This window comes from Sander lucioperca, chromosome 10 (assembly GCF_008315115.2).
Source record: "Sander lucioperca isolate FBNREF2018 chromosome 10, SLUC_FBN_1.2, whole genome shotgun sequence".
Taxonomy (NCBI): Eukaryota; Metazoa; Chordata; class Actinopteri; order Perciformes; family Percidae; genus Sander; species Sander lucioperca.
In genome coordinates this window covers 8,332,883-8,349,063 of record NC_050182.1, presented here as the reverse complement: position 1 = coordinate 8,349,063, position 16,181 = coordinate 8,332,883, and the positions used below count along the sequence as shown (strand labels likewise).

Genomic DNA, 16,181 nt, shown 5'->3' with positions numbered 1-16,181 from the left:
TTTCATATAATTGAGTTAATTTACTAAAAATGTATTTACAATGTTTCTACAGGTAACTATTTGTTAACTTCATATATTTAATTGTTTTGTCAGCTCAAACAACTGGCTTTCACCCTAAAACTTTCAATAAAAATGGAACTGTCATTAAACTGGAAAATTCTCTTTTTTTCTATTTAAACTAGTGAAACAGCATTACAATGTATTTGTGTAGGTATATTTCTTCAGAATATCCAACCAATAAAACTGATTATACAGTGTAAACCCTCCCTCAACTACTCATTAAAGATCTGCAGGTATGTTGGGCAGAGATTTATCTTCTTGTCAGCAAAATCATCAGCCAATCTAGGTAGCATGTGTGAAAAGTAGAAATTCTGCAGTTGTTGAACTTGTGCATCTGTGTAGTTTTTGTCAAATGGAATGTCCATTTCAATGTCCTCACTTGGTGTCCAGATGACCAGCTTGCAGCTCTGTAGGCCCACACACATCATGGTCAATTGTGTCTGAAATAAGGATTAATAGTGCATGTTGGTGAAAAAAACATTGTTTGGCTAATAATAGGGCTAATCTACTTGAAAACATTTTATTTACCTGGAGGTAGTATCCACCCTTTCCTTTGGGAAGAATCAGGTACTGTCCTTCACCTAATCTTTTGATGTCAGTGACATGCAACTCTTGAAGGGGCACTTGATCTCAAGGAGCTGTGTTGAATCAAGGATCCCATCTGGACTGGCTCCCAACCAAGGATAGTCAGGGGGCACAACCAGGCCTCTCTTCTCCACAGTATGCCCTCTGCTCTCTGGTGTACGCACAGTTGGGATACTTGGCACCTTTCTTCTTCAGGTTACAGACAACAATTGGGTAAATATCTAGGGTTATTCTAAAATTTTGTTTCCACACCTCCCCTCCTTCTCCACTACGACTGTATTGTATGATTGTTCCGGTGGAATACGCATTGTTACCATTCAAGAAGGTATTGGTAGGCTTGCAGACTGTTTTTCTCATTGATTTCTCTTTCTTTTATCACATCGGTACATTGGTCTTCAGTCATCCCAGGGTAGATGTGCCTAGTATCAAAGGACAGGGTATCTGCTGTTTCTGGTCCCAGGAACATGAGAACAGCAGAGATCAGCAGAACACCAGCAAAGATAGAGATCTTCATGTTGATCTGGAGAATACAGAGTTAGAAAAGCTGTTAGAGACTTTACTCTGACATATCTAACATCTCTTTATATTATCATATAAAAGCTGTTAGAGACTTTACTCTGACATATCTAACATCTCTTTATATTATCATATAAAAGCTGTTAGAGACTTTACTCTGACATATCTAACATCTCTTTATATTATCATATAAAAGCTGTTAGAGACTTTACTCTGACATATCTAACATCTCTTTATATTATCATATAAAAGCTGTTAGAGACTTTACTCTGACATATCTAACATCTCTTTATATTATCATATAAAAGCTGTTAGAGACTTTACTCTGACATATCTAACATCTCTTACCTTCCTAACGTAGCATATATATCTCTAGTACATACAGCATTCTCTAGGTAATTCTTTGTGTCTAACACAATGACAAATGACTTATTTTGAGGTCAGGGAGCTTGTTGTAACCATGGAGTTATGGTCATTTGAATAGATCATGTTGCTGTTGTAAAAATAATACATTAAATATAAATAAAATCAAATATATATATGTTTGCATACCACTTGGGTTTGTGCATACATAATGTCCAGTCATTCTATTCTATTCAAACCATTAATATTTTAGACATTTGTTTTATACCAGGTTGTAGTTGTAATAGTGGGTTCATGTAATGGAAGCTACTTCAGTTATTATAAAACCTGTTAGCCTGAGTAAAGGTCTTTCTGTTAAATACATCTGCCTATCTGATTTTGATTTCTGTCGGTGTTATATCATAGATGCAGAACATGTTTCAGCAGCTACCAAATAATAAGTGAACTATAAAAAATAGACTGGAATCTTTTCAAGTATTCTTTCCACAGAAGCGGCATCATCATTGACACGTCTTTATAGTTTTAGTTCCCAGTAGGTGTGACTCACTTTCTGTGGAAAGACACTGCTAACCCATTGGAAGATTAACCACAGCACCTTCAGCCTCATAAGAAGCTAACAGCATGGATTTCATTAAAGCAGCCATATTATGCTCATTTTCAGGTTCATAATTGTATTTTAAGGTTGTACCAGAATAGGTTTACATGGTTTAATTTTCAAAAAACACCATATTGTTGTTGTACTGTATCGCTCTCTCTCACTGCTGCAGATCCTCTTTTCAGCTGGTCTCTGTTTTAGCTACAGAGTGAGACCTCTTTTCTTCTTCTTCTTCTGTACTATCTTTGATTGCACTGCACATGCCCAGTAGCTCAGATGTAGATCATGTCAGCTAGCTAGCTCCATAGACAGTAAAAGAAAGGCTGTTTCTACAACTTTGGTCAGTTACAAGGCAGGATTAGCTGGGAGACTTCTAAATGAGGGCGCACATGGAAGTAGTTCTTTTGTAGATTATGGTGAACTTGTGTGTGTTGTAGCAGTGCTTTGCTATTGAGAACGAGGTAGCATGCTAGCGTTAGCATTAGCGTTAGCATGCTAACGCTACGAGCTAATGTTGTGGTTAGCCTTGCTCGTGCCGATTTTGAACAGCTCACCCAGAGACTGAAGGCAGGACACATTCAGAAACTGTATCTCACTCTAAACAGCATGGGTGGATTTTTTTCAAAGTTTGTATGTGTGTGGAAGCACCAGAGACACAAAATAACTCCCCAAATCCCAGAAAAAGTGATTTTTTCATAATATGGGCACTTTAAAGCAGATCTTTTTCCTTGTATGTCAAGTAAGAAATCACAAATCCTCCCCTTTAAACAGCACATAATGTCACACCACTTGCACCCCTTAAGTGTTCTAATGGTGCATTGATTTGTGTATTCATCCTTTAATAATCCATCATTGTGTACCACTATTTCAAAGCTGCACATCATACGTTGCATCCATTTTCAGATTTTCAGATGGTCTGAACAACCACATGTGGCTCCTGGCTCATAAGGTGGGAGGGATGGGGCCGCGGGAGGACTTTACTTTACATGAACAGGCAACCAGACACAGGCATGCAGCCAGAAGAGAATGATGCAGAGCACCCGATCATGAGTTTATAGGAAATATATTGACCAATAATAATCGGAGGGCGATCAATCGGGGCATCCCTAATTCAAACCATTCATATTTTAGAAATTGCTTTATATTAAGTTGTAGTTATAGTGGTTTTATGTTATGAAAGCTGCCTAAACTATTAATTTAACTCCCTGTTCTGAGTAAAGGTCTTTCTGTTAAATGCATCAATGCCTACCTGATTTTGTTTTGTGTGACTGTTATATCATTGGTGCAAGACATGTTTCAGCAGCTACCAAGGAAAACTGGAATCTATGCAAATATTTCTTCTGCAGAAATGGTGTGATCATTAGAGCATCTATGGCCTACAGCTTATATTTCCCAGTACAGTAGGTGTGTCTCAATATCTGTAGAAATATACTGCTAACCATTTAAACAGTAGTCACTGCACCTTGGATTTCATTGAGGTGGATATGTTTTTAGTGTTTACTCTGTACCATTTGTATTTTATTGTATGTATGGATATTATCAACGTCTAACTTTGTTGCCTTCTTGGCCAGGACACCATTGATTTATAAAGGTCAAATATGAAATATAATAGCTGTAATTGTAGGTTTACATGAGGAAGACTACTTAAATTATTATAATTAAACATCCTGGGATGAGAAATTTCTTTCTGTTAAATACACTGATTACGTTTACATGCACATAATATTCCAGTTTTTGCACTTATTCTAAAAGAGATAATCTTCCGAGTAGGCTGTTTACATGCAGCCTTACAAAATAGTATTGAATATTTTTTTTTAAGTTTTCCACCGATGGCGGACTTGTTGGACCATGTCAACACAGCCTCCCTCTTCCATTCCATCAACCATCTTCTGTAAAAGGTCGGCGTTGTGATGTTTGTTCATATCCTAAAACCTGTTGGTATCCAAGTCTTTGATAATGTTTAAAAGTATCTGTGTGTCTCCTTTTCTTTTGGGAATGCATCTCTACACACAGCCCTGCAGTGTGTGTGTGTGTGTATGTGTGTGTGTGTGTGTGTGTGTGTGTGTGTGTGTGTGTGTGTGTGTGTGTGTGTGTATATCTCTCACATCCGCAGATATCCGCTCTACAAGCGTAATAAATCCTACCAGAAATACCAGGAGAAGAAGAGAAACAGGTCCTTTTTGGACAGCTACTGTCCTCACATTTCTTACACAACACACACCATTCTTGCACAGGATGATCAGCAGGGTGTCATATCTCTCACAGTATTAAACATTAAGCGATAGGAGTTAGGGTTTTAGAGCCTCGTCTTGGTGTTGAGGCCTGAGGTCAGTTATCAGAGTCAGTTTGTCAGTTAGTCCATCATGACATCATGTTAGCTGACAAATAACACCTCCTTTCTTCCTCTCCTCTTCCTCTCCTTTTCTTTGTAAGTAAGTAAAGTTTATTTCTATAGCACATTTAAAAACAGCTCGTGCTGACCAAAGTGCTGTACATAGCGCATTAGCCACAGGGTCATAAAATAAAATGAAAATAAATACACTTACAAATCAGTGATTTAGGCTAAAACGACATCAAAAGACAAACACTTAATTTACAAACATAGCAGGATAAGACAATTAAGATGTCTTAAGAATTCTGATGTCAGGTGGCAGTCGGCTCCACAGCTGAGGGCCAGCAAAAGAAAAGGCTCTGTCACCTTTTTGGTTAAGCCGGGACCGTGGGACATGGAGGAGGCCTTGGCTGGAGGATCTGAGGGAGCTACGTGGGGATGAATGATATCTGCTGTGTAGTAAAAGAGATTTAAAAACCATCAACAGTATTTTAAATTGTATCCTAGACTGGACTGGAAGCTAGTGCAAGGAGGCTAGGACAGGAGTAATGTGTTCACGCGTGTCTCTGTGTGTGTGTGTGTGTGTGTGTGTGTGTGTGTGTGTGTGTGTGTGTGTGTGTGTGTGTGTGCGCGCGTGCATTTGTAGCCTACATGTGTCAGTGTCAGTTGATTGAGATTACCTTATCTGACAATTCCCCACTTTTCAGACTCATTCATTCTCCTTTAGCCACTTTGTCATCCAAATTGAAGCCAGCAATCCTATTTAGCATCATCTTAAAATTAACTACAAATATTATATTCCACATCTTTCAAACATTCTGGCTATTATTCAAGTTTTTAAAGACATTCATACTATTTAAACCCATTCCCACTTTTTCAGCTATTCTCATTATTACACCTTCTTCTTACAAACATCAAGCATTAGCATTAGCCTTTCAACATAAAGCATTCACACTGCAATTTCTTCAGAAATTGCATTCTTTAGTTATTCTTCATCTTCCACCACATTTTTGTCCAGCTATGAGTCACGAAGCGTTGCCAACACATGCACACAAAATACATCAAAATGTGTGTAATGATTGGGAATGGTGTGCTATGACTTTTCTAAGAGATTTGCCCCACGGTTTCACGAAAATCGGCAAAAAACGGTGCGAAATTTCCCAATGACTTTAATGGCAAATCTTCGGGGAATCGCTTAACATAGCTCAAAATAACCCCTCTTTGGGGCCATACTGTATCGCCATACTTTAATGTAGAAAAATAATTAAAAGTTTAAACCAAAGACAAGACTTTGGCCTTTATTGGGCTGAATGGGCATTATGATATCAAGCACAGTTTCTACCAAATCACAGTTTATGTATTGTCCAGTTTTCAGATTTTCCAATGTGTGTGTCAGAATGTTGAGAGTTAGAGTGGAGGACAGAGGGGGGAGCTGCAGTACGATTCTCTGAAATATTTTCCAAACAAATTGCCCTACAGTTTTCACTCTTCATACATCATGGTTGGTCAAAATGTAGGAACATTTGTGCCTGTTGCAGACATGTTACTATGAAATCTACTGGACCTAAACTTTTGGCTCTGCTCATACCAACTGCTGATAGAAACAAGGAAAAAAAATATCTGGAAGGACGCAGACGGTTCCCTGTTTGTTACCTGCTCTGTGTTGCATACGTCAAACAAACACAAAGACAACTTCTTGACATAATTCGGTCATCTATTATGTAAATCTGCTAAATTTTCTCATTCAGGTTAGCATGTACTATTAACGTATTGGAGTTGAGAAGCGCAATGGCCCTTGGGATCGTTGCATACTTATTTATACAGTCAATAGTCGCATAAAGTGACGGCATCACCACTGATGGACATTGATTTCTTTTTGTCTATATCTGATGGTGAGGGATTAACATGAATGTCTATCTGACGGACCCCCACGTCGAAAAACAACGTAAAAGGTACACCTATTTCTTTGGAACTTGACGCCAGGGGTCCTTGACCATGCATCAGACATTTGACGAGTAGGGAGTGAGACTGTGTTGAATCTTTTGGTGTTTGTTTCCATCTACTTATTGTACCCACCTTATGTCTTTTCTAAGTGATGCCCCGAACATTGTAGGAATTTGGTCCAAGTTCATTGAAGCCTAAGGATGAGGGCAGAGCCTCAAAGCAGTCACCCTGAAACAGCTGTCCTCTCTCTGGACAGCTTTTTCTCAGCAATTCAAAGTCCTGGTTGAGGTATTTGGCCACCTGAGAGTTGGATCCTATCTTCTGCGATTTCTCTCGGCTGTGCTGAAGTTTAGCTGCAATGCAACATTTTAAAAGATTAAGACTTTCTGTCTTGTGTGTGTGTGTGTGTGTGTGTGTGTGTGTGTGTGTGTGTGTGTGTGTGTGTGTGTGTTTAGACAGGCTCTGTGCTGTATGTGCAGCTCCACTGTCTTCACACCCTTTATTGTTCATGCCAAACTTGATCTGGCTCACCTGTCTCATTACTCTGCCTCTGACTTTGATTGATGGCCCTTAATTGGCCCAGATGGATGAATGTGAAACGTGTGCTGGTCCACAAAAGATTAGATTGGTGGAAAGAAGTCACAATTATATTTATACCTCATTTGGTCCTACTAAACACCATAGTTACTGCAATTGCATTACTGCAATAATCTCTCCCCAACAATCATAAACAGTGAAAACGATTTCATCTCTGACTATTTTAACCATATGTGTCTGATCTGTGCAAGGTTTTATAAATTATAGTCTGATAGTCCAGAGGCCATAGTTTGTTAGTTTCTTTATTTTCTTTCATTTCACAGAAGTTTTGCAACAGCTAAAAGAGCCAAAACACCAACTAATAAGACAGAATTGTTCCCGCTGTACACAAAAAAAGATTTCAAAAAAGGAATAATACATGTGAGTGATACAACACATCCCCATGTTTATGTTCAGCAAATATGATTCAAATTTACAAACACATTTTAGCCATTTTCAAGCATTTGGAACTTATAGAGTGCTTGTGAACTGTCATTGAGTATACTTAGTTTGTAAAAAATAAATGTGATTTTTTTGTGAAATCAATAAATGTATTGTTAATCCTCCGGCAGGTATCATCTCACTTGTCTTGTCTCCAGAGTCAGTAGATCGCCAGGCACAGCCACTGAGAGAGGAAACAACATTATACAGCAAGCTGTCTAAACTAGAAGTGCCGACAAACCAGCAGCTTATGTTATCGTCTTACACACCTGTTGCATATCCAGCTCAATCTTCCCTGTGTCAGCTCTCTCCAGAGCCATAAACATTTCTGGTAGAGAGACAGAAAAAAAAGGTCTTGTAATGTAAACATGCCACTGCTCTCAGAGTCTACAAATCAATATTAGATATACTGAATGGATAATGTTGTGTTTTGTGGACACTTACTGAAGAGCATTTCCAGTTTAATGAGACAACCCACAAAACAGTCAAAGTCTATGACATACTGAGCATCGGAATAACGGCTGACAATGGACTGCAGCACAGCACTGTTGACCTGGAAACCTGGGGAAGAAAAATAACCATCACTTAGCATGATGTTCTAAAATGTGTTGGATAATAGCAGAATGCTAATGGTAGAGTTAAGTTACACAGCCTGGCCCATGCTATTTGTTCCTGTGGTAAGTATATATGAATTAAGTCTATGTGCAGGGAGGGAGTCCTCTAACTGGCTTATCCAGTCTGCCAGTATGCAGTATGCAGGCAACATATTTAAATAGCTGATTTTGATTCTTATTAGGAAAGCAAATGTTATCCCTGAATTTCAAGCTATAAAACGTAAACTTGCAGAGAAAATTTTGCAGCAAAGCAGTAAGGTTATGATGTATAATGTAAATAAAGAAGGTCTTTTCAAACATATTCATGGCCATAATTTTAGTGTATGAGATTCCTCAGGTGATAATGTTTGTTACCTGCTTCAGTGGCGGCGCCTCTCATCTCGTGGGAGTTCATGGTGCCAGAGCTGTCTGTGTCATGTTTGTTGAAGATCACCTATATGACCCAGGCACCCATGGGTTGTGTTAACAGATACAACCAGGTATAACAACCAAAACTCATTTCATATTCATACATTGCATAAATGACAACTTACCAGGTATTTCTGGATTTTGCTCCAAAGCAAGTTGAATTCCATCAGCCCCAATTTGCCACTTTCATCTTTCTGAGGAATGTTAAGGTTTATAAAAAGCTCATCCTGGATGATGAATTTAATTGATTGTTCACATATCTTAATTCCACACAGTATATTATAATGCACCCAAATCACAACATTATTCATTATTCATCATTTTAAATTACAGTTTCAAAACATCAGCTGTGGGAGGACAATTTATTCCTTAAAGAGGATACATCTAGCAGACTGACAATAAGGCGACCTGTCTCCAGGCTGAAGCCATCTGTCTTGATATCAGACCCTGCAAGAAAGAGACACAACATAGCTAGCTCTAACTCTTACAGTAAGTCAATGAAAATAAATGGCTACTTGTTCATGTATGTAAGAGATTAAATTTACTCACGCTGAGAGAAAACTTTGTTCAAAATTTCAACCAGTTCAAAGGCCGATACCTCCATGTCCTGTTTGAAAAATGCATGTTATAAGTTGTTTTACTGCTGGATTTGTAATCCAGGTTTAGAGCTGTTGATGTATTTCTTTTATCCAATAGCTCTCATGTTGACATACATTGCCATCAGTCTGCTTGAAGAGCTCCTTGAAATGAGGATAGCTTTGATATTTGCTCTCAGATAGCTCCTCCTGTGAGACGGAGACAGTATGTTACTCATGTCAAATAGAAGAAGCACTGGCTCTTCAAATTTGATTCATTTTTAAATATTGTTAAATTTAACACAACACATTAGCACATTAAGCAATAATCATTTCAAATTAAATGTGACATGATATTTCATTTAATCTCAGTACTAAGGTGGAAAGAAAAGAATGCCTAACCAAAGCAAGAGCAGCTATATCATTCTGTGGATGTTCTTACCTCCTCTATTTGAATGTCAATGTCATCCTCCAGTGGACTGAAAAAAATAGAAATGCATAGCTTGAACACACTCTGTTGGCGTGCAATTACAGCAAAGCTCTGAGGTCTACATTAGCCTGCAGACATCAATCAGTCTGTATGTTACTGTAACACAATACCTGGCTGCAGCCTTTTTCTCAGAGAACACCCTGAGAAGGAAGCTGCCATTCTTGTCAGGCTGGAAGGTCGAGGGAACAATGGCATATTCTCCTGGAGGAAGTTTAAAGCGGTCGCACACTTCCCGTATGTTGGTGAAGGAGCTCTCGGCCACAGGGCTCTGTCGCAGCAGCACATCTGGACCCAGGTGAACATTGTTTTGGCCTTTGTACTGAAGAGTAACAGGAGAAAAGGCCTTTTATAGATGAAACATCAAAAAGCCACCCAGAAAATCACAATGTAATCAAGTAAAACTCGTGACACTTGAGATGTCTATTTCAAATTTCAGAGAAAGTAAGGGATATAACAGTTCAAATACAGACCTGATCTGGGACCTGTAAAAAGGAAACAGACAGAAGACGTATTTTATTTTTTTTAAATCTGTCAAATACAGAGCTCTGATTTCATGATAATGAAACATCAAATTATTTTGAGGCACCTTATAAATGGCAAAGCCAATGAACTCAAGGTTGCGGCCGAGCCTCTTCTGCTGTCGGACATCCTTTTGCATAAGCCCAACCAGAATGGTGCATCCATCCTTCCCATCCAGGGGATCATCATCCACATCCTCCAGGCGCACCACAAACTGAGGGTTGGACGAGAATGTTTCTGGAACAGACAAAAGTGTAATTCTTCATATGAAGTGTAACAGAACTTCTTGCTCAGAGATACATATGGTTTCTCTGTTACCTGGGAAATTGCGGCAGCCGCCTGCAGTAGAGCCCTCCCTCCACGTCCCTTCAAACTGGTAGTGGTTCCAGTGGCCCACTTCATCACTCATGAGCGTGTCTGGGGTCAAGTTACAGATCTGCAGCTGGGTGAACTGCTTGATAAAGTCTGAATAGGAAATCCTGAGGAGAGAAACACATTTCTCAACAAAGAACATTGTGTCCATCACTTTTCCCAGTCTGAGCCTAAATAGTTGCTTTGGTGATGGTGAAAATATGTAAAATATTACATTTATTCTCATGGAAATGAAAGGGTAAAGCCAATAGATTTACCAGAATTCTCCATCAACAGCCGCATGGTTCAACTTTGATTTCTCATCTTTGCTGATATGGTTCCATTCACTGGACCTAATTGTGATTTTAAAAAAATCATGCTTTTAAAATAATCCTGAAAATAACTAATGGTAGCTGATGGTTAATGGATCTAGAACGTAATTATTTACTCATCACTCCAAGGCCCAGTCCACTCCTTATAACCCCATGGGTTCCTCATGCGAACCAGCTGAACTGGCTCGCCTTGGAAATGAACCTGGGAGAGAACAACAGCATGCAATGTAATTTACATGCAGTTGAAAAAAACAGCATAATGTTGACAGTTTAGATAATCATATACCTCCTCTGCACCAGTGACTGAGTATGCATGGTCCTTTTCAAGTGTGAGTGCTTTAAATTCCTCTGTCTCGGCACTGGTGTTCTGAAAACACCAAGAACAAAACTTCAATCTGATGACATGAGTACTTTACTACTGTTGGTGTGTTGGCTTGCAGGTAAACATGCAAATCTGTATGAAAATAAGCAAATTACTATGAAAATAAGACCTACATCAATAGCGCAACCAAGCAATGAACCCAGGCTCAGGGCCTTCTGCATGATTTGGAAGAGCTTTGGTGGAGTTTCTTCTATGTAGTATATTTCTGCAATCCCTCCTGTGAAATCCTCAAAACCCTCAGTAGTGTTTCCTTCTATCAGGGCCTCATAGCTGCCATACAACCTGTCAGACACAGAGGGATGTGACCAGATTTACCAACTATATATTGTACATTTTCACTGGATTAACGTTTTGATGTAGCAAAAAAAGAACGATCCATACTTGGCATAGGCCTTCTCCAGCAGCGCGCTCCAAAACTCTGAGCACAAAGCTGAGTGAACAAACAGCAGCTTTCCATCTCTTGTGGGTAAACGGTCATCGATCACCACATCCACCCACTCACCAAACTGCCAGAACTGAGAAGAAAATATTCCCATCAGTAAACTCAACGTCAAATACTTTTATGACTCATGAGCAAGTCAATTGTGTGATCCTTGAATATTGTTATGTTTTGTTATGTTATGTGCTCTGCATGTCACAGCATGGCAATATAGGGCAGCTTAGTACCAAAAACAAAAGTACACTATTTCATTGTTTTGTTTTTAACCTATTACCATGAGCTATCATTTTACGGTTATGGTTAAGTCAGATAAAAAGGGCATTTATCTGACCTGGAAGTGAAATATCCCGGCGTAACCTTTAATAAAACTCTGTTCCTGGGGCACCACGCGAGCCAGGATCTGCTGGTGTAGAGTCAGACTGGCTATTGCAGCCAGAAGCCAGCAGTCACCTACACAGTAAAATCAGAGACATGCTCTGAGATTGAGCAATATGTGGCATTCACCGCAGTGCAGCAGATGCTGCAAACAGCAAAAAGCGGAAATCCAAAACAACCCATCCATCCATCCATCCATCCATCCATCCATCCCTTCATTCTTTCCCCTCACTTACCCAGCTCTCCTTGGCAAATGTCCATCCTTGTGGCTCCATCATCAATGAACTGTGGGTTTGAGCACAGCTCCTATATAGAGGACCAAACAATCACAAACAGTTGAACATTGAGAGCAGTCTTGAGAAATCTTTCCTTGGATTGTCCAGTATCACACTACTGAGATAATAGGAGGAAATACAGTTCAATGATTTAGATCTGATGACTGCGTTGAAAGTAAAGAAAACCCCTATGAAAATAATTCACAAACACATGATTCAACACATTTAGGTAAATTCTCTCCCAGAGATTATTACTATGGTGAATATTATTACAGTATGATGCTTAAGTTTAAACTTCTGTGGCTTTCAAGTGTTGTGATCGCGATACAGAAAGTAACGAGGTACAGCTACTCTTTTATATATTGTCTTTTACTTCTCCTTTCCAAAGTCTTAGTTTAAAAGATTAAATATTCGCAATTCAGTAAATGACAGAAATATAATTAACGTCAGTGACAAGCATACCAACCATAGGATCATTTAAAAAACAAAGTGTTCCTTATTTGTTTGGTTAGTTTTCATTGCTGTGTGTTTTTTCTTAGAGGCTTCCTACCTTTGGCCTTTTCCAAACAACCCCCTTGGTTTCTTCTGAGCCTGGTCCCAGCTTCTTGTAGCCCAGTGATGTGGGCTCAGCTGGGAAACAGTTGTCCTCAAACAGGCATCCACTCTTCAAACACTGCTCGTGCAGAGTCTCATAATCCTGCTGGAAGAGCTTCACTGCTTTCTTGTTTGTGCCAATGCCTTGTTCCCTGTCCTGCTGACGGGCCAGTCGATCTGCTGTGGATGTCATCCTCACCTTGTAAGTGTATATAGCCCTCCTTGGATGGTGATGTCCCTCTCTGTGAGCTGAGTTGGGTTGACGTCTGCTGCCTTTGTCCCAGCCTCCTTTATAGCTGCCAAAGGTGAGGGGAGGATAGGGTGGGATCACAGACAGAGAGGGGTCTCTAATGGACAGGTGAGGTGAGCAAAACAGACAGCAGCAACCCTAAGCAAATCTACAAAGAGATGGCTGTGGCCACAGCCGAAATACAAACAGAGACACATCTAGAGGCAACTTGAAGCACCACTGTCATTGCCTCATATGAATCCAGTTTAGCTTTAGCTATTTAGCTATTCAGCATTCACACACATTTTCTGTAGGAAATGAAATTTCTAGTACCATAGTTAGAGACTTTACTCTGACATATCTAACATCTCTTTATATTATCATATAAAAGCTGTTAGAGACTTTACTCTGACATATCTAACATCTCTTTATATTATCATATAAAAGCTGTTAGAGACTTTACTCTGACATATCTAACATCTCTTCATATTATCATATAAAACCTAATAAAAAAGAAGAAAGAACAACAAATAAAGTTAAACAAAACAAAACCAAACAAATGTTGAAAAAGGGTCAAAAAACCTGCTAAGAAAGGAGCATCTGAAGTAAATGGACTGTGTTTATAAAGCTATCTAGTCTTAACGACTACTCGAAGGTGTTTATCAGTGGCCCTATACCGCCAGTCAGAATAGGAGCTGAGAGATTCAGCAGACTGTTGGCACTGAACAAATGACTTTCCACTGCAAGTACCGTCCACTCTCTGCGGTTCATTGACAATTTTAACATTTTTTGGGACCGCAGACATCTTTTTAAAGCAGAAGGACTTTTCCTTAACAAGCCAGGAGTAAAGCTGTTCACCTCTAGCCTATTTTACCTTCTGCACCACACATCTGCTCCCTCGGCCAAGGACACAGGACAAGATAAATCAACACAAACAAAACAAGAGGAAGACACAACAAATATGACGTGCGGAGTTCCCCAAGGCTCCGTCCTGGGGCCTCTCCTGTAAAACATCTACATGCTTCCACTGGCTCAAATTATGGAAAACAATAAAATAAGTAACCATAGTTATGCGGATGACACACACATTTATATAACCTTATCGCCAGGGAACTATAGTCCAATACAACAACTGACTAAGTGCATTGAACAAATTAACGACTGGATGTGCCAGAACTTTCTTAAATGAAGAAAAAACTGAGGTGGTTGTTTTTGGAGCAAAAGAGGAACGATCAAAAGTCAGCACTCAGCTTCAAACGATAATGTTAAAAACAACAGACAAAGCCAGAAATCTTGGTGTAGTCATGGACTCAGACCTGAATTTTAACAGCCACATTAAGACAATTACAAAGTCAGCCAATTACCACCTTAAAAATATATCAAGGGTTAAAAGACTTATGTCTCAGCAGGACTTGGAAAAACTGCTTTTATCTTCAGTAGACTTGACTACTGTAACGGTGTCTTTACGGGTCTCCCTAAAAAATCAATCAGACAGCTGCAGCTGATTCAGAACGCTGCTGCTCGAGTCCTCACTAAGACCAAGAAAGTGGATCACATCACTCCAGTACTGAAGTCTCTACACTGGCTTCCAGTGCCTCAAAGAATTGATTTCAAAATACTTTTGCTGGTTTATAAATCACTAAACGGTTTAGGGCCAAAATACATTTCTGATCTGCTACTACAGTATGACCCCCCCAGACCTCTCAGGTGGTCTGGGACAGGTCTGCTTGTTGTCCCCAGAGTCAGAACTAAACAGGGGGAAGCAGCGTTCAGTTTTTATGCTCCACATATCTGGAACAAACTCCCAGAAAACTGCAGGTCTGCTGCAACTCTCAGTTCTTTTAAATCAAGGCTGAAGACCTTTCTGTTTGATGTTGCCTTTCTTTAAATAACTGTTCATTTCTTATACTGAAGTTACATTGTTGACACTGTATGACAATCTATATAAGCATATAAAGAGAAATTACTATTTTATCTGCTTTTATATATTTAACTGTTTAAATTGCTCTTCAATGTTTCATTTATTATACTGCACTGTAACTTTTATTCTCGTATTTTATCTGTTTAAATTTTTTAATCTGTTTTCATGTAAAGCACTTTGAATTGCCCTGTTGCTCAAATGTGCTCTACAAATAAATAAATAAAGCTGCCTACTCAAAGCTCTTTAACATAGTACAGGAACCATTCACCAGTCACACACATTCATACACTGTGGCCGAGGCTGCTGTACAAGGAGCCACCTGCTCATCAGATAAACATTCACACACATTCACACTCTGATGGAGCAGCATCGGGCGGGCGTCACTGGGCAAGACCCTGAACCCAGAGTTGCCCGCCCGATGCTGTTCCATCAGAGTGTGAATGTGTGTGAATGTTTATCTGATGAGCACATGAGAACATAATTCTACGTGATATGAATTATAGTTACATAACATTTAACTACGTTACATCAAAGTTAACTTCAAACTTCTTTAGAAAGGGTCAATAAGTGTCAAAAATGTAACAAAAATGTCAACAAAAATGTCAACAAAAATGTCGAAGAGTGACAAACATCAAAAGAAATAACAAACCTTGAAAAATACATAGAAAAAGTGGCAAAAATTTCAACATTTCTTTTCGAAAAAGTGACTGAAAAGTCAATAAACAAGATGACAAAAACATTGGAAACAAAAAGTGATAAAAACTAATGTTAGGAGCCAGAGTCTTTAGTGTTCTCTTACCGTAGAGTTGGTGGAGAAAGATCAGTTGAGAAGGAGCTGCTGTCCTTTGGTCGACTTGTTTTCAGTAGAAAGGATTGAATGTTAAAATCTAAACTGCACAAAGTCTGAAGATGAAGAAGATGATGAAGATGAAGAAGAGCAGAACTCTGACACGATGCAAATCTGAAGAATGTTCAGACAGAGAAATGAAATAATCTGCAGTCTTATATCCTCCCACAGAGAGAGGTTGTCTCTGAAACAAACAGCTGAATATCATCTCCATATACGGTAAACATTCAGCTACAGGTTCAGCTGTTACACCCACTGATCATAATTGAAATAACAACAAAAAGGAGGAAGTTAAGATGTTGTTTTCACACTTTGTTCCTCTGCAGCTTACTGTAAATGATGACCTACAGAAATAGGGGAACATTAACTTAAAATACTTACTAATACTTTTTTAAATTAAAACATATACTATTTTATA

The 16,181-nt window shown here is 39.0% G+C and overlaps 1 protein-coding gene across 1 annotated transcript; it reads right to left on the bottom strand.

Moving 5' to 3' along the window:
- Positions 1 to 8,500: 8,500 nt before the first annotated feature.
- Positions 8,501 to 15,832, bottom strand: LOC118496042 (calpain-2 catalytic subunit-like). The gene is made up of 18 exons (XM_036006123.1): positions 15,716 to 15,832; positions 12,723 to 13,062; positions 12,134 to 12,203; positions 11,854 to 11,972; positions 11,465 to 11,598; positions 11,197 to 11,365; positions 10,988 to 11,068; positions 10,818 to 10,903; positions 10,648 to 10,722; positions 10,337 to 10,497; positions 10,086 to 10,255; positions 9,970 to 9,981; positions 9,610 to 9,818; positions 9,452 to 9,488; positions 9,148 to 9,219; positions 8,984 to 9,041; positions 8,817 to 8,881; positions 8,501 to 8,628 (listed from the first exon to the last, which is right to left on the bottom strand). Exons 2-18 carry the CDS (start codon positions 12,957 to 12,959, stop codon positions 8,533 to 8,535), a joined length of 1,851 nt encoding a protein of 616 aa, XP_035862016.1. The 5' UTR covers positions 12,960 to 13,062; positions 15,716 to 15,832; the 3' UTR covers positions 8,501 to 8,532.
- Between the last annotated feature and the right edge of the window lie 349 nt (positions 15,833 to 16,181).